This window comes from Eublepharis macularius, chromosome 10 (assembly GCF_028583425.1).
Source record: "Eublepharis macularius isolate TG4126 chromosome 10, MPM_Emac_v1.0, whole genome shotgun sequence".
Taxonomy (NCBI): domain Eukaryota; kingdom Metazoa; phylum Chordata; class Lepidosauria; order Squamata; family Eublepharidae; genus Eublepharis; species Eublepharis macularius.
The window spans coordinates 10,322,764-10,345,506 of NC_072799.1; the positions used below are offsets into that span (position 1 = coordinate 10,322,764).

A 22,743-nucleotide genomic window follows, 5' to 3' on the forward strand; every position below is an offset into this window, starting at 1 on the left:
GTCCCCTCCCACTATATTTCCATTAAAGAGACACAGACTGCATTTGGAAGACTGACAGTGCAATCCTATGCAGAATCAAAAAGAGTCCAGTAGCACCTTTAAGACTAACCAATTTTATTGTAGCATAAGCTTTCGAGAATCAAGTTCTCTTCGTCAGATGCATGGTACAGAAACTGGTCAAATATAGAAGAGTTAAGCCCATTGATTTCAATAGACTTAGAATGAAGTAACTCTGCAGAGGATTGCTCTATAAGGTGTTCAGACTTCGGAGAATCTCAAACTTGCAAATCTTTTTCTTTTTAAACATAGTTTCCTGTTCAAAGCCTGACTGAGGTCAAACCTGCCATGAGATAAAGGCAGGTTCTCCCTATTCCATTATTCTGGGATTTCGCTCTGCCCTCTGACCCACTTCTCCAGAAGTTCAGGTTACCTAAGAAAATGTCTTAAATTAATTCCAGAATTGGCACAGCTTCATTTAATTTTCATCTACTCCCCCTTTCTGTCTTACGGATGCACTCAAGCATGTTAACAAAAAAATGCAGCGTTTGGCATGTTTGCCGTTGCACTGAGATTATTTTTGTGGGTTAGTTTGCCGCTACAGCTGCCCAGGCAAACTGCTGTACAAGGATCATGATACAGTGCTGTGTATAGTGATGTCATGAGTGCTTGTTTGCAGTGATGAAACACTCCCCACAAACACCTGGGGAAGAGAAAACACAAAGGACTGGAAGGAGTGTCATAAACGGCACGTGCGAAGTGTTCTGGACTATGGGCCAAGCTACAAGTGACGCCTGACACAGGTTGGACACTTGTCAGCTTCCCTCAAGTTCTGATGGGAAATGTAGGCAGCTTGGCGGAATGTTGGACAAGTGGCAGCTGAAAAGCCCATTGGACAGCAGTTGGAGAGCCAAGCTGCAAGACCAGCTTGTTTTAAAGGAGAAATGGAAGAATTGGCTCCAGTTCACGCCAGCACATCTTGGAACTACTAAAACTTGAATGCTCCCGACTGCTAACGTTGCATTCAAGCAGGGCAAACCATTTGTTGTCAAGCATGCAACATAAGGTTTGGTCTTTCCACAACAGAACTACCAACTGCAGTGTTTTACTCTCCTCTGTAGTAGTGTAGAGGGCTTATTCTCTTATGTGGTGGAAAGGAAACATGTACAGGCAGGGGATGAATCTCAAGCTTGCATCTGGTGTCCCACTGGCACATCAGTCCCATCTGTCTGTCTGTCTGTCCATCTGTCTGTCCGTTTGTCCATCTATCTCTCTGTCTAACTGCCCATCCATCTATTTGTCCATCTGTCTGACTGTCCCTTCCTCTCTTCTGCTGTCCATCTGTCCATCTGTCTGTCCATCCGATCTATCTGTCTGTCTGTCACCTTTTCTACAATTAGTTCAGGAGATCTTACATGGCTCTCCTCTCCTCCGTGTTGTCCTTACAACAGCCACCCTGTGAGGTAGGCTACACAAGCAGAAGGTGATTGCCTCAAGTCCCCCAATAATTTCACATCATGAACCGAGGTATCTCTAACCCTAGTCCCTGGCTTAGTGGAAGACAGCTTTGTATGTTGGAAGAAGAGCTTAACTCAATACAGCAGTGAGTCCTGGGACCTTCTGTGCTCCTTGACATTCTAACACACTGTCTCTAACCATTATGTAACCCTGCTAGTTTCCCCCCTCCCCTCAAGAGGAGGCTTGCTAATCCACATCATGTGCTTCGGTCCATATAATTCATTGGAAGCTGCTGAGAATTGCAAGCCCTACCTCTAAACCGGCTTAGTTTGCAGCCCAGTTCCATTTCTTGGTCACTCAAGAGCAAGACCAAGCAATGGAAACCAGGAGCTGACTTTTAGATGTGTGGATTTTTTTTAAAAAATAGTACTGGTTATATAAGTACATTATTAACCTCATTTCTTGTAAGGGAAACTCCAAAATCTCGATGTGATCAGTTGATATTTTAAATGTTATGCTCTTTAAATGGGAAAGTAAGGCAAAGTTTGTCTGGGGTTTCAAAATTTTGTCCTTTGAGTCACTTCCCATGTTTATGCTATACAGCAAGCAGCATTTAACTTTCATTTTAAATAGCTGCTAGTGGAAGAATGTTCTTTTTTGTAAACAGATTTACAGTACCTTTTAGCACCCTTAGCTCTTGGCATCCAAATAAGTTCACTTTTTTATGAGAGAACTCATTTATGTCTTATTCTGAAGCTTGCAAAATCAAATTTAACCTTAAAGCCGCTGTCTTTGACATACTATAATGTCTGTTCAAGGGACACAGACCCAGAATTATTTTCAGTCATCATCCTGAAATACCCATTCATATTAAAAGGGACGTCGATCATCAAATATAATGACGAGTCCAGCAACATCAGTTTTTGTTAGATTAACATATCAACCACCAATCCATATGCAAGAGAACCTCCTCAGGATACAGTGATAATACTTGAAATGATAGTTCAGAATTATTGGGAGAAAGTAATACAACAGATTAGTATTCCACACCCAGGGAAACTCTTACAGGATGACTCAGCCCAAACCCACCTTCCTGAGTAGATATAAATTACCTGCTAACATCTTCTCCACAATTTGACACTGAGAGATCTCTGTCTTTCGGTGCTACACCTCTGAAGATGCCAGTCACAGCTGCTGGCGAAACGTCAGGAACTGCAATGCCAACACCATGGCCGTACAGCCCGGAAAATCTACAACAACTAATGTTGTCATTAATGGCCAAAACTAAAAACCAACTCATGAGGATAGAGCATAGAGCATGCTACAGGAGCAGTTGAGAGCCAGATAAAGAGGAAGAGAGAATAGATGGAGATGGGGAACAGTGTTGTACAGTCCGGGGGGAGATTGAGTGTTTGGGTCCCCATATGTGGTGGGTTTCTGAAGTGTTTATTCGCACACATGCATGATTTTTGTGTGACTTTTCAACTACTGTGACCTGTCTCCCAAGGTACGTGTGAGAATAAATTTGAAAAGAGCAACGTTTCGTTAACCACAAAGTTATGCACTGGTCTAAATTGTATTGAAAAGAGAATGCCAAGTCATGAAATGCAGATGCACATGAGACATCTGATATGTGAAGAAAATGTGTTGGGAGATGCAATGTTAGCCGGGAAGGGTAGTTTAAAAAGACAGAACCAGCAGCAGGGCAAAGGCTTCAGTATACACTGGAGCTGTGTGAAGGGGCTGTGAAATGCCAGAAGGGAAACTTCAGCCCATTATAGCCTCTCCAGGTCCAAGCCCGGCTCTGAAAGGCAGCTGCAGCCCATTTCTGTTCCTCGCTGCCCTCTGGTTACAATCCCATCTAGTTTTAGATTGGAGAGGTGAAATTGACAGAGCCTTCAAGGAGGTGATGAAATTAACAAACCCTCTGAGGAGTGATCTCTGGCTGCTCTGTCTTTTAAAACTATGTTTCCCAGCTAACATTTCATCTCCCTACACTTGATGAGCATGCGTTGAGGCGTCTTGTGTAGACAGACTCTGAGCTACTGAGAAATTACGAGAGAAAATAGCAATCATGAAAATTCCTATACTTTCACAGTAATGTGTACAAAAATACCCCCCTTGCAGAGCGTGGCTTTCAAAAATGACATCACTGATTGGCTCAGTTCTTCTCTTTGAACCGCCACAGTGGAATTTCTCAGTTGGTGCAGAATAGATCAGTCCACAGTAATGTTTTTATGTGATGATGAAAATATTATTTAAGAAGTGGCACCCCTCTAGGTCAGTCTAAGTAGACATTTGCCTTGCTTTTGAATCCTCATTAAAAATAGATCGGAGCACCTTATACCACCCAAAGCATTTTTTTTTCACTCAGTGAACTTTCAAGCTTATCCCAAGGAGTACCACTTTCCCATTACATTTCCTTCATTAGAACTTCTGCAGATGCAACCTGTTCTGACAAAACCATTTCTAATTTCTTGTTTCGGTGTTTCTGATTATTATCTCGCACTCTGGAAACCAATTCCTATTGGTCCGGCCAGAGAAAGTGTCAGAATAATAATGATAAGGGTGAAAACCTATTCATTAAAATACTTATACCTCACTTTTCCCTTGCAGTTTAAGGCACTTAAAATTCCAAGAATTAAAAACATACGTCTTTAAATGCACCATATAACTGTATACAGTATAACCCCATTTCACCTCCTCCCCAAAAAAATGCCAGCCTAAAAGTGTCCCACGAACCCACAAACAAGCAGAATTAGTTCCATCAAATATTTTGCCCCACTGACCTAAATGGGCTTAAATCCAAGAATTTAAAATTGGTGAGGTTGTTTTCAACAAAGGAGTGTGTGTGTGTGTGTGTGTGTGTGTAGTATGTAGGTAAGTGGTACTTAACAATGTTGTTTGCAGAAAGTTCTTTATTTTCTTAGTAACATTACTACTGAGGGTCAAAACACTTCATGGGCAAGTGTTGGATCCTGCAATGATCCCTGGGAATTGTAGTTTAAAAAACCATCTGCTCAGTGTTATTCTCAGCTGGGGAGGGAGGGGGGAGTTTCACACACAGACTCACTCTTTCAAAAATCCTCTGAGAACATGAGATGGGGGCGGAGTGGGGGAACAATGTAACAAGAGACAGGAGAGACGAGCGAGAGAGAAATCCGTCTCAGAGAAATCCCTCCCTCCCATTCTCCAGTTGAGCGGCTTTTCTTTGCAAGAAAATCCCCTTCGCTCAGAGCCAAGCTACAAGTGATGCCTGACACAGGTTGGACACTTGTCAGCTTCCCTCAAGTTTTGATGGGAAATGCAGGCATCCTGGTCTTGCAGCTGTAATGGAGAGCCAAGCTATAAAACCAGAACGCCTACATTTCCCATCAAAACTTGAGGGAAGCTGACAAGTGTCCAACCTGTGTAAAGTGTCACTTGTAGCTTAGCTCTCAGAGAGGGAGGAGGGGGTGTTAGACTATCATTCCCAGCAGAGATTGCAGGACCAATCAAGTGCTCTCCACGTGAATTTTGTCTCGTGTGTTCTGACCCTGAGTCAGATCCCTCCCCCCTTTCCCCCCTTCTTCTGCGAACATCATTGGCAGTGAGAATACCAGGGTTTGAGTCCAGTGGCACCTTAGAGACCACAAGATTTTCAGAGTGTAAGCTTTCAAGAGTCAGAGCTCCCTTCTACAGTGGGAATACGAATGTGGCGGCATGGAGTTGCCCACTGGATTTGGTTCAGCCTATTTGCCACTAAGAGCCAAGCTACAAGAGATGAATTACACGAGCAGGAGCATGTGAAGGGAGTCGCAGTGTTAGCCGGGAAGCTGCGTTTTAAAAGAGATCAGAAGGCTTTGTTAATTTCCCCTCTCTATGGATCCAGGGAGATCCCTGCTCAGAGGGTTTGTTAATTTCCTTTTTGCCAAGGAATGGCTCAGTCAGTTTCACTTCCCCTTTTAAGAGACAATGAAGAAATAAAAAACCTTCTGAGTAGCATCTCCCCAGCTCTGTAAAGAGGGGAAATTAACAAAGCCTTCTGATCTCTTTGATAACTCAGCTTCCCGGCTAAGAATGTGACTCCCTTCACATGCTCCTCCTTGTGTAATTCGTCTCTTGTAGCTTAGCTCTAAGTCATAGCCCTTCCTCTCCTCTGAATGGGGCAGCTACTTTAGGGTTTTGCTGTCATTTCTGCTGTATGTATAATCCCTGTTTAGACCTTCAGCAGTATGGTGGTGTTCCTTTATGCTCACCCTGCAGTGAGTCATCCCCACCACTGGAGGTGCTGTGGGTTCAGCATTTGCTGCTTCTGAGCAGCCACAGCTAGGCCCAATGGACCGACGCAGGCAGCTCTTGGCAACAGAAGCCAAATGCCCACCCGAGACCCAGGCTAACAAGAACTAGTTGGAGCTGTGAGAAGGACACAGCTGCCAACCCTAAAGGAGAAGGATGGTTGTTGTGGGTTTTCCGGGCTGTATTGCCGTGGTCTTGGCATTGTAGTTCCTGACGTTTCGCCAGCAGCTGTGGCTGGCATCTTCAGAGGTGTAGCACCAAAAGACAGAGATCTCTCCTTCTCTAAAGGAGGTTGGTCATCCCATTTTGAACAGACTATTACTGAGTTGCACATTTTGCAAAGAATTGTTCACTCTTCCTGCTTTACACTATGTAGCCTATGGCAACAGGAAGCAAGCTTTGGGCTTCAGGCCCCACTTGACCCAACAGTCGTTGCCAGAAAGGAAAACTGAGGAAAGAGGAAGTGGGGAAGATTCGTTATACGCTTAAATGTGGAGACAATTTTGAAAGAATGCATTTGCCTTGCATGTGCACAAAGGGTGCCTCTTTTGATGTTAAAACTGAACTTTGATGTTCAAATTGAATGCAGACTTTCAGATATGTGAATGATAAATGGGACTGCCCCATCACATCTAGTTTCTCCCTTAATACTTTGATAACGAAATGGTGGATTATAATGATTCATACGATTTAACTGGTCAGCACCTTCATCCCTAAATGTATTCAGCAACAGGACAAAATTTCTCTCTCTTTCCGTATATGTGTGTGGGTCTCCCTCTCTCTGCATGACTGGATTCTTGTATTTCATTAAGACTTTCCGTATATGTAAACTCTGACTTTTACCCTACAAATCTAGGAACTAGCTCAATATCAGGGAAAAGAAAATGCTTTGTGCAGCCCCTTCCCCTCTTATGTACACATACAAAAAGAAGGATTCTCCACTTTCTCCCCTAACCACAAAACCACTTATTTAAAGAGGGAAATGGCAGCCAAACCAAAGGGCCCTGGGTGGAGCAGATGGATCTTTCTTCTCCCTGACCTCCCAATTCAGACTCTTCCATTCATGCACTGGGCATAATGATATGATGACATGACTTGTATATTTCCATTGGACGTGGCACTCCAGAAGCCCTAGCCAGGAGGAGCAATTTTTAGAAAGTGGAGCCCGGGTATGAATTTCCCACTTGTCTGCTATCACAGCCTTTGCATTCTTGAGCATGAAAGGAGCGGAGGTCAAATGGTGGCGCTTGTTTGCAGGGCCTGGTTTCGCACCCGCGAAGCAACAGCTCGCAACTTGAGGGAAGTCTTCCTGTCTGATGTGGCGAAGAGAGGAGAGTTATTTATATGTTGTGGAGTTACTGAGATGTATCCAGGAGGGAGTGAGAATTCCCAGCTAATGAGCCAGGAGCTCCTTGGACAAGTATTGTCAGAGCTTCCATCCTGTACTCTGTAGGTTGTATCTGCACCAGAAACTAACCATCTAGTACTTCCACTTGTAAATGTATCTGATGAAGGGAGCTCTGAGCCTTGAAAGCTCATACCCTGGAAATCTAGTTGTTCTTTAAGCTGCTACTGGACCCAAATGTAACAATCTAGCAAAACACAATGGTGATAAAGTCCCATTGAAAACAACAAAACAGGGGTACACTCACACTTCACTTTTCAGACTGATAGAATTTAGTTGTGTGACTTTTACTGGGCGTATGTATGCAGGGTAAAGCATTCCACAAAGATCTGTCATTTTCCACAACTGAGGCATATTTATAGTTGCAGAGAAATATTCCTAGTGGGTAGCAGGTTGCCAGACCCACAAATGAAAAGTGGAAATTCAATGCACACCTTGACACCGCAATTATAGATAATAAGAATTTGACATACAAAAGTGATAGATATTTGTAAGATGTTGGTGCTTCCAAATAAGGATCATGTCGCACAATAAAGCCTAACTGCATGGTATGTGTTGCACATATAATGCTGTGGTGTGATGTTTTTGCACATATGTTGTGAGAGCTGCACATCCAGTTGCAAAACTGAGTATATGGGAGGACAATGAGAATGGATTTGGTTTTGTATATTCCTTGATGAAGGGCATTCCCATCCCAGGGTCCATCAGATTGCAGGATCCTTCACTGTGACACAGCCTTTGCACATGTGTGTGTGGTCTTTGTCTATAGAAAATCACCTGACTAGAGATGGGCACGAACCAGGAAAATGGTGGTTTGTTGCAGTTTGTGGTTCGTTGTGTTTCACGAACCAGCATGAAATTGCCCTGTTTGCTAACCAGTTCATTTGGTTCATGAATACGTCACTTCCAGGGCAGCAGAAGGTTTGCAGAAAGCCCACCCACCCTCATTGCCAAGGAAACTGATTGAGCGGCACCAGGCTGTCTACAGTGATGAACCAAAAAATGAACCAAACTAACAGGCCTAAAAATCGTCACAGTTCGTCAGAAATGCCCTCCAACAACCACCGGTTCGCAAACCAAAAAACGGCCTCTTTTTTTTTTTTTTGGTGATGAACTTTGGTTTGTATTTTGGGTCATGCCCTCCTCTACACCTGACTAAAATTCCTTGGGCAAATTAGTGGGAATTGCAATGTCAGTTTGCAAATGACTAAGAACATACTTTCAATATGCATCAAGAAGACCTGCAGTATTTCACCAGGGCAGCAGCATAGACTGCAGTAATTCAAACAGATCTGGTGTTTGAAGTGCAAAAGTTAAATGTTCAGTAAGTATAATAGGTTTGGGATCAGAACTGGGCTGTTTCCACACGTCTTACCTGCCTCCAGAACATCACGCAAAACACCCAGAAGACAGCGTCTTCTTGAGCGAAATCACGCCAGGAAGACAAGATTTTGAGCAAAATTCCCAGATGACAGCGTCTTCCTGGCACGATTTCGCGCAAGAAGATGCTGTCTTCTGGGTGTTTTGTGCGATGTTCTGGTGGCAGGTAAGACATGTGGAAATGGCCCTGATTAAAAGTTGTATGACTACCTGCATTAAAACAGAGCATGATATCAAAAATGTAGTTATGACTGCCTGCATTAAAACAGAGCATGATGTCAAAAATTCCCTTAAACCCACTAATCTATGAACCAAACTACATGTTTAGGATATTAACTAGTTGGGTCTGGGTTCCTTGGACTCAACTTGTGTAATTTGCAGCTACACAGCTACACAAGGCAAGAGTCTAACAGGTGGTTTGCCATAGCCTCCCTCTGCGACTCTGGTCTTCCTTGGAGGTCTCCCATCCGATTACTAAACAAGCCAGACCCTGCTTAGCTTCCGAGATCTGAGGAGATCAAGCTTGCCTGTTATTTAAACTGACTGATGCAGACACACGGCTAGCCAACCCCAAATTGCACATGATTGAAATCCATGGGTTGAAGGATAGATAAAGTTAAGATTGCACAACTTAAGACACCCAATTCCATGTGGATCTCACTGCTGGTTCACTTTAGAGGAGCCTGTTTTTAGAATCAGAGGAGTTAGCCGTGTTAGTCTGTAGTCGCAAAATAGTAAAGAGTCCAGTAGCACCTTTAAGGCTAACCAACTTTATTGTAGCATAAGCTTTTGAGAATCACCGTTCTCTTCATCTGACGAAGAGAACTGTGGTTCTCAAAAGCTTATGCTACAATAAAGTTGGTTAGTCTTAAAGGTGCCACTGAACTCTTTTTTTTTTAGAATGTTGTACTTGTTCCTAACCCCCTGGAAGCAAAATCCTCTTCAAACAACTTACTTGCCCTCTTCTCGTATAGTTATGCTTTGCAAGACAGCTGGAGCAATTGGCTGGGGTCCCCACCCGAATCAGTCTGGGGCCCAGAAGCCGAACATCTGGAGGTCATTCAGCAACTTAAATTATTTCCAGGCTAGATGTGCGGTTTTCATCCAACCCTAATCCATTTGAGCTGGCACCACCTGAAACCAAAAGCATAGGAAAGGACACATGGAATCCCCTGGAAAACTATTGCCCAAGTCGAACAAGGATAACAGAATATTTCATTATTGTTTCTCCTAGAAGCTGATTTTGGAGGCCTACAGAATCTGGATTCTGCTTCTGCAAGCCTAGAGCAGCATCTGAACGAGACGTTGAGGCAACGGAGGCATGCCGGAGATGATGACTATAACATCGAGGTCCTTCTCGGGGTGGACGACTCCGTGGTCCGGTTCCACGGCAAAGAACACGTTCAGAATTACCTGCTCACTCTGATGAATATCGTGAGTGCCTTTCCTCAGTGCTTGCGTACGGCATCTCTGGACCCAAATTTACATCTCTAGGTCAAAAGCGCAGTTAGCTACCCACCCGCACATTTGATCAGAATCGATGTGTGGTTCCAGTGGAGCATTTTCCAGATTTTAATACGATATCTGTTTCTCAGCTGTCTGCCCTATTTATCCAAAATGAAAAACCAGGGGGAAACCTCCTTTAGGATCGACTCAAGGGTAGAGAGCCAAAGCTCAAGGAGGCACACAAAAAGGTTGCAATCAAACAACTGTTAACAATAACCAGTTTTATGTCTCAGTGTAACAATCAGAATAGTCCAGTTCAATAGCAAAGTCCCATGCACCAAACTGTCATATATTTTCTTATTCCTTTGGTATCCAAGGTGCCTATAGCGGAGCACACACAAATCTTTCAATCTGTAGTTAATGGAGGGGAAGAGCAGAGGCGGCATTTCCACCCTGATGGCTACGAGCTTCCCCAGCCCCGTCTCCTTAGGCTCGTTTCGAGAACAGTCTTCTTCCGGCCAATAATTAGTTCTTTCCAATAAACAAGTTTTCCAACTTCCATCTCCAGTGTAGTCAATATCAATGGGGTCATGGCGTAGTTTAGCTCATCAACCTCACAACAACCTTGTGAGGTAGGATAGGCCACGAAAGACACTTCCCAAGGACACCTAATACGCTCCTTGGATGAATGATACTTTGAAGATGCTTCAGGGGTCAAGCTACAGCAGATAAAATATATTCAAAATAAATATTTATTGTGTTATCTTCACAATAGTAACTTTAAAAACAAAAGGCCTGGATATCAGGCTGCTTTCAGAGCCAGAGCAAGCTTTATATAAGCTATAATATTTTCCAAACATAGTTAATGAACGTATCAAATGACAAACACAATATGTTCAAATATATTTTCTTTGCTGTAGCTTGACCCTCGTAGCATCTTCAGTATATTTTGGGTTGAGATTTGTCCCTCCCCCTCTTTTTTTTCTTTGTTTGCATGATACTTTATTTTATTTTATTTATTCGATATTTAGCCTGTTCTCCGCACAAGCAGGCTCAGAGCAGGTTACAACATAATTAAAATAATACATAATAGAATATAATACAAATTTAAATACAGATTTTAAAATCTATAATAATATAGATACTAAACAGTATTAAGTGTTTCTAAAACGTTTGATGACATCTGCTACAGAATTTCTTGTGGTAGCTGTAGACGGACCATACAGTAGAATTAAGTGGGTGAGAATAATAATAAGGCTGAACATCTTTAAATCAGCCCAAGTCTAACCTTCTACGTATGCTAACATTTTCAGTACCTATGATCCTCTTTTAAGCTCCACCAGTAACTTTTATATAACTACATATGATTACTGATCTCTTTTTCTTAATTTCACAAAAAGTCCCTGTGGAGAAACGCCATTCTGTTTGGGGAGTTAGCTTTCTATGGGCTGCAGAGGGGAGGGGCTAGTTCTGGAGTGGAATGTGATTGGAGGGAGAGCGAGTCGGTGGGAGTTGGAAGTTGACAGTTGGTGGCTGAGGAGTTGAGGGAGAGATGGCTCTGAGGGGAGAGGGAGATCTAGTGTAACCCCAGGTATCAAAGGATTGGGCCTGCCCTACGCAACATCTCTTCAAGGCATGAGGGAGATAGAGTACGGGCTTCTGTTTATGATTTATTATTCCTTCCATTCGCTGTATATTTGCCTGTGTATAGTTAGAAGTTAAGTAAATGAGTTTTTTGGGAATTTATGAAGGAAGAAAGCTCTTCTGGTCCACATAGTCCCCCAACCGCTTGGGCCCACTAGCAGAGGAGGGAGGTTAGGAGGCTGTCCCACCTGACCAGGACCCCATACAGGAACAGTGGCGGAAGCAACTACCCGGAGACAGGAAAGGGAGGCAGCCTCTTCAGGTGCCTGGCCAGAGGCGAAAAGGGAGGGGTAGGCAGAACAGGGTCTACCAGTGGGAGGAAAGGCCCCATTTCGCCACAGTCCCAAACAAAGAAAAGAAAGAAAAACATTGGGTGATGGAGCTGCCACTTTAAATCAGAATGCAACTTAGACTGGTTCCGCACGTCACACACATACGAAACTGTCTTATACTGAATCAAACAATTGGTCCATCAGTCTGTATTGTTCACTCAGACTAGCAGTGGCTCTCCGGGGTCTCAGGTAGAGGTCTTTCACATCACCTGCCACCTGATCGTTTTAGCTGGAGATGCCAAGGATTGAACCTGGGACCTCCTACATGCCAAACAGATGCTCTACCACTCAGCTACAGCCCCGTCATTGGATATTGCGCTCTTATAATAATTCTCCTCTCCGTTTTTCCTACCAGAGAGGAGAATAACAAGAGGTGAATTATTACAGTAGCACAATATCCAGTAACATGTCAATACCACCCAACTATTAGGTCGCAACCCTATATGGAGGGAGGGTTTGTGATGTCACAGTTTCTTCCTATATGCTATCATATGATTGCCTAGTTGAGCCAGTAACTATGCAAAATCGCTTTATAAGATTTAGATCTGGTTCCAGTAGTTTGTGAAGCCAATCATGGCTCACCCCATTTAACAACATCAAGCAAATTGTTCATTCACACATTACTGTTGGGTTTTCATTTGCTTGCATTGCCAGCTGTTGTTGTCCCTCATCTCCTCCCCCCCCCCCAAAAAAAACATTCTTCAGCAATCTTGCTGTAGTATTCTGGACCAATTGTTGTTTCTGGATACTCTTCAAGGGATACCCTACATAGAGAGCAATGCAGTAGTCTAGTTTAGATGCTTATGAGGATCAGCCCATGTAATAGTGCTTGCAGAGCACTAAAATGAACAACAGAATATATTTATTTTATTGTATTTTATTTAAAACATTTATTTTCTGCCTTTGTACCCAGCTACGGCCCTCGAGATGGCAAACAAAAAGACATTAAATATCAACTTTAAGAAACAGTAGATATGTAAAAACAACAATTAAAACAAATATGAAGGAGAGTCAGCCAGGGTATGCCAGATGAAATGAAAAAAGTCTTCTCCTGCTGGTCAAAGACAATGGTAGAGGAGGACAGATGAATCTCCCTGAGCAGGGAATTCCACAGTTTTGGAGCCATGACTGAGAAGGCCCTTTCTGGGGGTTAGTGCCTGTCAAATTATGATAAGATGACCTAAAGCAGAACTCCTGATCATACGGCCTGGGTACTTTCATATAGGAGTAGGTGTTCCGAAAGATATGCACTTCCAAGCTGACAAATGTTTTAAAGGTCCATTCTAGGTCCAGAAGCAAATTGGATGCCAGTGCAGATGGAACAAATGCGGAGTAACATGGCCCCAACAACCTACTCCTCCTAGCATCGTTGCTGCAGCAGTCTGCACCAATTGTATTTTCCAGACACTCTTCAAGGGATACCTTACATAAATCCCATTGCAGTAGTCTAGTCGAGATGCTTATGAAGAAAACATCTTGTTGCCCACACATATGATATAACAGACTGTGGATCCAGAGGTTGGGTAGTTAACTTCTCCCCTCTTTTTCTTATCTTGATCAGAAATCCATATAGAGCCGCTTCCTGGTTTCCTTTTTCAGCTCCATCTAACGATTTGAACACAAGTCCCAAGAGTCGCATGTGCAGTAGCCCAAAGAATTTGTTTCCAGACACAGTTCTCCTTCTCTAGATCAGATCTGATGTGCTTCAAGAGTGTTGGTTATCCTCTTGTCTCTTGACTGAGAACCTGGATATTTTAGCTGGACAAATGAATCTCCTGAATTGTCTTTTCGATACAACAATAATGATTCCATTTTGGAACACTGACTTCCAATACTAGTGTACTTTACTCTGCAAACTGCTGAGCTGGCTTTTTTATTACTGAAACGGATTCGCAGTAAAATAGCCTGTCTTCTTTTTAAAAAAAGGGCACAGCGCCATCTGCTGTTAATATAGAGTATCTCCAAAGACTGTTTGCTTTGACTCTCGAAAGCTCATACCGTGGAAATCTAGCTGGTCTTTAAGGTGCTACTGGATTCGACTCTTGCTCTTTGTTACTTGGCAAGAGATATTTCCTCTGAAGATCTCCTGAAACAGTCCTTTAAAACATTGCTTTTCATTATGTCCACCGTTTAGAATCCTTGGAACTTTTCAGATGTCGTACCTGTCTCAGAGTTTAAATTACTGGGGGGAGAGGGTTCTGTGTCAAGCCCTGAAGCTGAAAAGAGGAAGATGCCATCACGAAAGTTATATTGGGCTGGATCCTCCATATCTGTTCTATTAACGGTACCGCCTTCTTCCAGCACGAGGTGCCCTCTCCTTCCCCGCCTCTCATCTTAGTAGAAGCAGCCTTACGCAGGAGGAAGGTTTCCCCCATGAGCAAAACATCTGCATGAGTTAACTCATTGCATCCTCAAATCAAGATAAAGTCCTTAAGTGAGAAGGACACCAACTTTAAACTGAGCTGCTGGGATTTTAACTAATATGTCCACTAACTCAAAAGAGCAGGGTTCGAGTCCAGTAGCATCTTAAAGGACAGCAAGACCTCCAGGGTATAAGCTTTCGAGATTCAAGCTCCCTTTGTCAGATACAAGTATCTGAGAAAGGGAGCTTGAATCTCGAAAGCTTATATCCTGGAAGTTTTGTTGGTCTTTAAGTTAGACTCGAATCTTGCTCTTCTACTGCAGACCAGTATAGCTATCCACCTGAAACGAACTCAAAAGACTTCAGATCTTCTAAAGCGCCTCCTGCTCCAAGTCAGAGAAGGAAAGTTGGGACTAGCTCTTTGCTTTAAAATGGAGGGGTTGTTGTTGTTCACTCCCTATATGACTGCAGGAAAAGGTTACTAAATCCAGAGAATGAAAAACTTCTTCATGTTAAGAGTAGTTCAGCAGTGGAACCAGCTGCCTGGGGCATGTGATGGGTTCCCCGTCATTGGCAGTCTTCAAGGAACAGCTGGACAAATACTTGTTGAGAATGCCCTAGGTTGTTCCTGTATTGGCCATGGGGTTAGAATAGATGATCTTTAAGACCCGCTCCAACTCTAGGATTCTGTGATTCTAAGTGTCTGTGGCCAAGTTGAGCATGCACATCTGTGAAGTGCCAACCCAAGAGGAGCTCTGTACTTTGGTCATCAGTCAGTGGTAGACATGGGCACGAACAGAAAAAAACCTGAACATGGTGTTCGTTGTTCGTTGCCATCCACGAACAATGAACAATGAACATTGACGAACTGACCTGTTCACGAACATCTTCGTTGTTTGTGGGGGTCAGCAGGCTCTCCTCCAGCCTTCAAGATCCCTACCACACAACTCCCAGAAACCCTACCTGAGCAGACAGCAGGAAATGTACTACTAATAAATAATAGCTTGGCTCCAGAACCTGGCAGCAGCTCTGGAACCTGAAGAGGTAGATCTCTATCCCACCACACACAAAGAAAATTCAAACTCCAATGCACTCTACCTGTCTCTCTCTCTCAAAATGCCAACAGCAACTGTCTCTCCCTCACTGTCTGCAAAACTAGAGCAGGGAGCCCCCCTCCCCCTTGCACTTTGCTTCCATGTAACAAATTTGGAGCTCCACACTTGAAAGGGAGACCTGCCTATCAAGCTAAATTGGGCTTAGATTGGGGTTTCCAGGGCAACAGCAGGAGTTCAGACAGAGTTCAGGCAGTCCCTGCCGCCAGTTGCCAAGGGAATTGATTGCAGGTGCCAGACTGTCTGGCTTGACGAACAGCAACGAACAGCAATGAACGAGGCTTGCAAGGACCACCTGTTCATTTAGAATGGAGCCTCATGAACAGCTTGTTCGCAAACAGCAGATTGGGCTGTTCATGGGGTTTTTTTAGTTCGAATTGCTGTTCGTGCCCATCTCTAGTCAGTGGTGGGGAGAGACCTGAAAGCCCCTGTTGGGTTTTTTTTTTGCTTAAAATTTTTAAATTTTATCCTCCAGATTCACAGCACTCCCAAGTGGCATGCTGGAGGGCAATACTCTGTTCTGACTGGCAACTGCTGTTCATGATCTGAACAGGTACAGGTCTGTCACAACACTTGCCACTTATGATCCTCTGATTAGAACCAGGAACCTTCTACATGCAAAGTGTGTCTTCCACCCCTTAGCCAGGGCCTCTACCCATTGGCATGCTAGCATCTCACCCCCTGATGTACCCTATCAAGCCACCCTCAGACTGCAGATATGCTCTTAATGTGCAGGGCTGTTTCCACAGCATTTCTTCCGCTGGACGGCAGCTTTTTCCTTTGCCAATAACCAGTCTCAGTTACAGCAAATGAAAAGCACTTTGTGAGTGAGGGAGGAAAATCGATGTGTCTGCAGCTTTAAAAGTATCAGTTCTTCTTAAGCCTTTCAAAACTTCCTGAAGCTGAAACTCCTAAAGGCTTTGGCAAGTCAAGAAATTGATTCCCTGCAAGAATTATAGACGGAGCTCTTGACCTGGAGGGTCTCCTGTTGCAGTCCAATGCCAGTCAGCAATCTGCCTTTGGTTGATTATTTATTTAAAATATCTTTATGCCACCTTTCCACGTGGGTTAGGGTCCCCGAGGTGGTGAACGATCAAACACATTAAAAGAAGCTTTTAAATTGCATAGTATAAAAACAAAAACACCAATTAAATGGATTGTGTGCACAGTTAAAACAAATACACAGAAGGAAGGTTAATGAGAGACCACCAGATGGAACAGTGAAGTCTTCGTCCCCAGCAGAAGACAATGATAAAGGAGGACAGACAGATCTCCATGGGGAAAGAATTCCATAGTTTTGGTGCCATGACCAAGATGACATCACGCAGGACGGGCGTGCCACCAGCGGAGTGGCGGCAGCGCGGGCGGCTGGGAGGCCACCCCTGCCACTCGCCTGTCCTACTGAGGGGGCGGCTGGCTTGCCGCATGCTCCCTGTCCTGTGGGGCAGGCGAATGGCACAGTTGGCCTCCCAGCCCTCCGTGCCACTCGCTTGCCCAGCAGGACAGGGAGTGTGTGGCAAGCTGGCCACCCTCTCATTCGGGCAGGCGAGTGGCACGGAGGTCTGGGAGGCTGCCCATGCCATTCACCTGCCCCGCAGGACAGGGAGTGTGCAGAAAGCTGGCTGCCCCCTCAGTGGGGCAGGCAAGTGGCACGGGTGGCCTCCCAGCCCTCCGTGTCATTCGTCTGCCCAGCTGAGAGGGCGGCCTGCTTGCTGCGTGCTCCCTGTCGTGCGGGGCAGGTGAATTGTGCGGGCGGCTGCTCATCTGCCCGCATTGCCACCGGCATGCTCCCAGCGGCTGGCAGCTGCGCCCAGAACCCCCTCTTTGGTGGTGCCAGGGGCAGACTACCCCCCTGCCCCCCTTCGATCCGGCCCTGGGGCCCAAGCTAAATAATTCTTATAATTCTTTTACAAGAATTCAAGTATCTTTTTAAAGGCCAACAAGACTTCTGGCATATAATTCTCAGAAGCTCCTACCCTGGAAATCTAGTTGATCTTTAAGGTGCTACTGGACCCAAATCTTGCTCATTCACAGCAGTAGTCAATGAAAAAGAAGGGGAGGACGCACCAAGACAAAATGAAGAAGGAACAGCAATTGATGCAAAGGGAGGAATTCTTGAATTATAAAGTAACTTAATAATTAAAGAATTCTTCCCTTTGGACCAATTGCTGTTCTTCCTTTCACTGCAAGCCAACATGGCTACCTGCCTGAAACTTGAAATTCTTTTAGGCTTTCTCAGCCTCTTTGTACAGACTGCAAACACTACATTGTGTATTTTCCCCCTTCTTTCTTGTTTCTCTCCCTTTCTCAGGTGAACGAAATTTACCATGACGAATCCTTGGGAGTCCACATCAACGTGGTGTTGGTGCGCATGATGATGCTGGGCTATGCCAAGGTAAATAAACCAGGTGAATGGTTCCTCTCTCTCCTTCCTCCTTCTAACCAGTCTTGCAGGAAAACTCTTCATGCGCCACCCCATTCCAACCAGAACGCAACACGTTTGTGTATAAGAGAGCAGGAGTGGGTGAAAGGACATCTCCATACTGGTTCCATCACTCAGTGGTTGGGTTGGGGAAAATTAGGTCTGCTGGGATTGTATGTAGTATACAGTAAAGGGAGATAAATCTTATTTCAAGCAAGCCAGCTCTGTGACCATTATGGAAATTAAGTTCAATTGCCTGACAGCGCTTATTTTTTGCGATATATTTTGTGGCTGTTACTATGTTACTTTTGTTGTGTTCGTCCCTGAGAAGCTTGAGAAGGTTTGCAGGGCACTGAAGCCTTGAGCCAGAGCAATGGAAATCTCATCCATGGCTTTTTGCATGTTGAGATCTCAGCTGGCATTGTGCCCAAGCTCTTTTTTGCAGCCACGAAGGCTAGAAATGTGAGTTATTTTTTTAAAAGAAAGTAAGTTAAGGTTTCCCTCACCTAGATAGCCCAGGCGAGCCTGATCTCATCAGATCTCAAAAGCTAAGCTGGGTCAACCTTGGTTAGTCATTGGATGGGAGACCTCCAACGAAGACCAGGGTTGCAGAGGCAGGCAATGGCAAAGCACCTCCGGTAGTATCTTACCTTGAAAACCCCACTGGGGCTGCCATAAGTCAGCTATGACTTGACAGCACTTTCCACCACCACCACAAGTTAAGGTTATCAACAAGTTGAGGTTATCCCATGCCCCTTCATGGTCCTTTCTGTATCCTAAATAATGACCATGTATGCACCACCCCAGCTTGCATCCCTTTGGAGGAAGTGGGCAGAAGTGCAGTCACAGTGCAAATGGAAGCTCTTTTCTCCAGTAGAATTTCTGCAAACACCTGGACATGATGTCCTGCTCGATAAGAAGGGCCAAGCCTCTTATCCTGTGTCAGGGTTGGCAAACAGAAGATATTACACAACAGAAAAGAATCTCTCAGGTCATCTTGCTGTTAGGCAGGGCAGGTTGCCATAAGGCCTGCACAGCAAAAAGGACCTAGGATGGCTCTTGACCCACAAGCCACGTCTTGCTGGTGTATCCCTTCCATGGGAAGCTATTTGCTTCCTGAGATGCCAGAGAAATCCAAACAGAGTAGCCATTTTAGCCCTGACCTGGCTCACCCAGGCTACATCTTGTTACATCTCAGAAGCTATGCAGAGTTCGTATGATAGGAGGCCACCAAGGAAGTCCAGGCTGGCTATGCAAAGGCAGGCAGTGGCAAACCACCTCTGAACTTCTCTTGCCTTGAAAACCCTGTGGGGTCATCATAAGTTGACTGTGACTTGACAGCACTTTACACACGTAGATTTTGTTACACCAATTAATGGGAATTAATTAATTCCCAATTATTTGGGAATATAAAGCTTCTTGGGGGGATGAAATTGGAGTCCACAACAGCTCCCAAATGCTTATTGCATTTGCAATTGAACCTGTATATTTGGCAATTTTTCAGCCCTCCCTTGCAGAATACTAGAGATGGCATGTGCTCTATGGGTACGTGCAGGGGGAGTTTTCTGGGGAAAGAGGTGGCGGAACTCTCAAGAGGGAAATGAGGAAGAAACACACGGGGTTCATTGAAATAATATTATTTTCTCGCACTATTACTGAGTATTTTCAAGAGGTGCCAGAACTCCGTTCCACCATTCCCGCTGAAAAAAAGCCCTGGGTATGTGTGTGTCTTACAAGAGTTTTATTTCATACCCGTGGCACCTTCTCCCCCAACAGTTCAGAAGATAAGCAAAGCTCAACTCTGCAGCTCCAGGGGTCTCATCTGAATAACTCTCCCACTGCTGATTCTGATTCCTGCATGTTTGGTTCTGACTCGCATATCGTATTCTCTTAGTCCATCAGCCTAATTGAACGAGGAAATCCATCCAGGAGCCTGGAGAATGTTTGCCGGTGGGCGTACCAGCAACAGAGGGCAGACCCGAAGCATTCGGAGCACCACGACCATGCCATCTTTCTAACCAGGCAAGATTTTGGCCCAGCTGGAATGCAAGGTACTGTGATCAAGACCTCCACAGGTCAAGTTGCTGTTTCTGCTTTTTTGTAACACTGTTTCTGTGGCTTAATTCAGAGTGGAAATACACATTACGAAGTACCTCGAGATGCTCAAGTGAAACACATTTCATGTGTTGCCTCCTCCAACTTCCCATGCACTGGCTCGCACAGTTACATTTCCATTTGCTCCATGTGAGTGCATTCACACGTTCACTATCAGTTCCTCCTCAACTGCTAAAAGTATCCCAGGTTGCCCCACCTCCATTCATGGAAATGCGGAACTTGACACTTTCTCACATCTTAAAGAAATGCAAATTGGCAAGTCGAAGGATCCTACGGTACTTATCCTCGCAGTGAAAACGGAGCTGAATTGGTGCTGTGCCCTCCAAACTCACCTGCAGAAGCAATCACACAAAGAGAGCTCCTGTGAAAGTGGCATGCACATGCGCCGAGCAAGAACAGCCTGCACATGAATTGAGGACCACACATACAATCTTGCACTTGAGCATCCCCAGGTAATTCGCAACATGTATTTCCATTCTCGGAGATTAAGGCAGTATCTTCATGCACTGTAAAGCTAGAATCTGTTATTGAAGTCTTATGCGATCTCCTCATGACACAGGGACTGATAATTAATCATCCATTTTGCATTTTTGCTCTGGGTGGAATGCAAGGTACTGTGATCAAGACAAGAGATGGGCACGATCTGCATTATGAACGAAAAAAAACCACGATAATGGCGATCGCGTGATCATGACCCGGCGGATCGTGATCGTCCATGGCCAATGTTCCAGCGGTTGGGAGAGGCCTGGATCAGGGTGATCGGGCTTGGTTCAGGGATCCAGACACTCCAGTGCCAGCAATCTATTCCCCTGGCAACGGAGCCAGGGGAATGCCTGAGCTCTGTTTGCCCTCCTTCTGTTGCCCTGGAAACCCGAATGGAGCCCAGCTTTCCTTGATCAGCAGGGCTTCCTTCCAACCCCGGAGCAGCCGGCAAGCAGCCAGACTCCCTGCCCCCTGAGGGGAGGCAGCTTGTCACTGCCTCCTCATGTCCACCAGGCCCGGCGGTGGACCCACCCACCTTCCCACATAGCTGGGAATACCAGCGCACCCCGCTTTGGCCTCCATGATCCATGATCCACGGCTCGGGAATGGGAGATGCTCGGTACGGGTCGTTAATTCGGGATCGTCACCGGTGCCGATCCACGATCAGCTGGATCATTAATTTTTTGGGATCATGCCCATCTCTAATCAAGACCTTCTCTCCTCCCCAGGCCAAGTTGCTGTTGTTGCTTTTTGTAACACTGTTTCTGGCTTAATTAAGAGTGGAAACGCACGTTACAAAGTACCTTGGGACTCTCAAGTGGACCTCATTTCATGGGTTCCCCCCTCCAACTTCCCATGCACTCACTCACACAGTCACACTTCAATTTGCTCCATGTGAGTACATTCACACATTCAATATCAAGTATCCCAGTTTCCCCCACATCCATGTATTGTAATGCAGATCTTGACACTTTCTCAAACCTTAAAGAAATGCAAATTAGCAAGTCGAGGATCCTAAAGTACTTGCTCTACAGTGTCTATTCTTCAGAGTTCTCCCTGCGAAAACAGAGCTGAAGTGAAGTTCTGTCCTCCTGACTCGGTGTTCATACTCACTTGCAAATGCAATCACACAAAGAGGGCTCCCATGAAAGCGGCATGCTTATGTGCCCGGCAGGAGACAGCCTGCATGTGAATTGAGGACCATGCATAAAATCCTGCACTTGAGCATCGCCAGGTAGTTTGCAAAGTGCATTTCCACTCTCAGATAGCCATTGAATTCAACAGCAGATCATTTTTGCTTCAATCTTTACGGCTAACAGCCCAGGAATGGCCTACGTGCAGGTCAAAAAAATTTACAGTGGGTCCTGCCCAGGATGCACTTTACACACCTGCAAACCCAGGCGAACCCTCACATTTGCACAACAGTCCGATTAAAAAAATAATTAGAAATTGCTGGGTTAATAAAACCCAAAACAGAATCAGCAATTTCTGTGCCTGCACAAACAACATTTTTGAAAATGGAGAAGGATCAAGCAGGTGGAAGAAGGAAGTGACCTTGGAAATAGATGCCATTCCATGGCAGGGGGAACCAGCCAGGAAGAGGAAGGGAAAGTGAACCAGAACCGAAAAGAGGAAAGCAGGAAAGGGATGGAGGGGGAAGGATGCAACTTTCCATCCTCCTCCAATATTCGCAGTTCGCCATCTTATCATTCCTGCCAGTTCCTGTTTTTGAACCTCCTCCCTGGTTGTGTTATGTGTGTTCGTATATCTATATGTTTTTATTGAATTGTTTAAATATTTTGTATATATCTTATTTTGCATTCTATTTTAAATGTTTTAATGTGTGCTACTTTAGGGAGTCTATTTGGGTGGAAAGATGGCACAGAAATGTTTTTAATAAACCAAATAAATAAATTAAATAAATAAATAAATTCATAGTTGACAAAGTTGGCTACTGGTGTGTATTCTAACTATAGCAGACTAGCAACAGAGCCTTTTTTTAAAAAAGGGCCCTAGAAAACCTGGGAACGCTGGGCTTCCCACAGCGGCGGGACCCTCTGGAGGGGTGGGCTTGCTTTGCCATCCCACTGCCACGGCTCCCACTGGAGGGGAGGGCTCACCCGGTCGTCCTGCCACCGTGGCACCCTCCAGAGGGTCAGGTGGGCTTGCCTGGCCGTCCTGCGGTGGTAGCTCCCTCTGGATGCCGCATTGGCCAGGACGCACTTTTTATCCTGGTGCTCCTGCACAGACGCACCAGGATAAAAGTGTGTCGTCAGAAACACAATTTCTCTTTTATATAGAAAGATTCT

The 22,743-nt window shown here is 44.8% G+C and overlaps 1 protein-coding gene across 1 annotated transcript in view; it reads left to right on the plus strand.

Moving 5' to 3' along the window:
• The window catches only part of ADAMTS3 (ADAM metallopeptidase with thrombospondin type 1 motif 3), a 152,480-nt gene that overhangs the window by 89,522 nt on the left and 40,215 nt on the right, over nucleotides 1–22,743 (plus strand). The window contains exons 5-7 of the mRNA XM_054990701.1: nucleotides 9,753–9,952; nucleotides 17,726–17,809; nucleotides 19,731–19,887. Coding sequence (XP_054846676.1) covers nucleotides 9,753–9,952; nucleotides 17,726–17,809; nucleotides 19,731–19,887 — 441 coding nt within the window. The remainder of the gene's footprint in view (nucleotides 1–9,752; nucleotides 9,953–17,725; nucleotides 17,810–19,730; nucleotides 19,888–22,743) is intronic.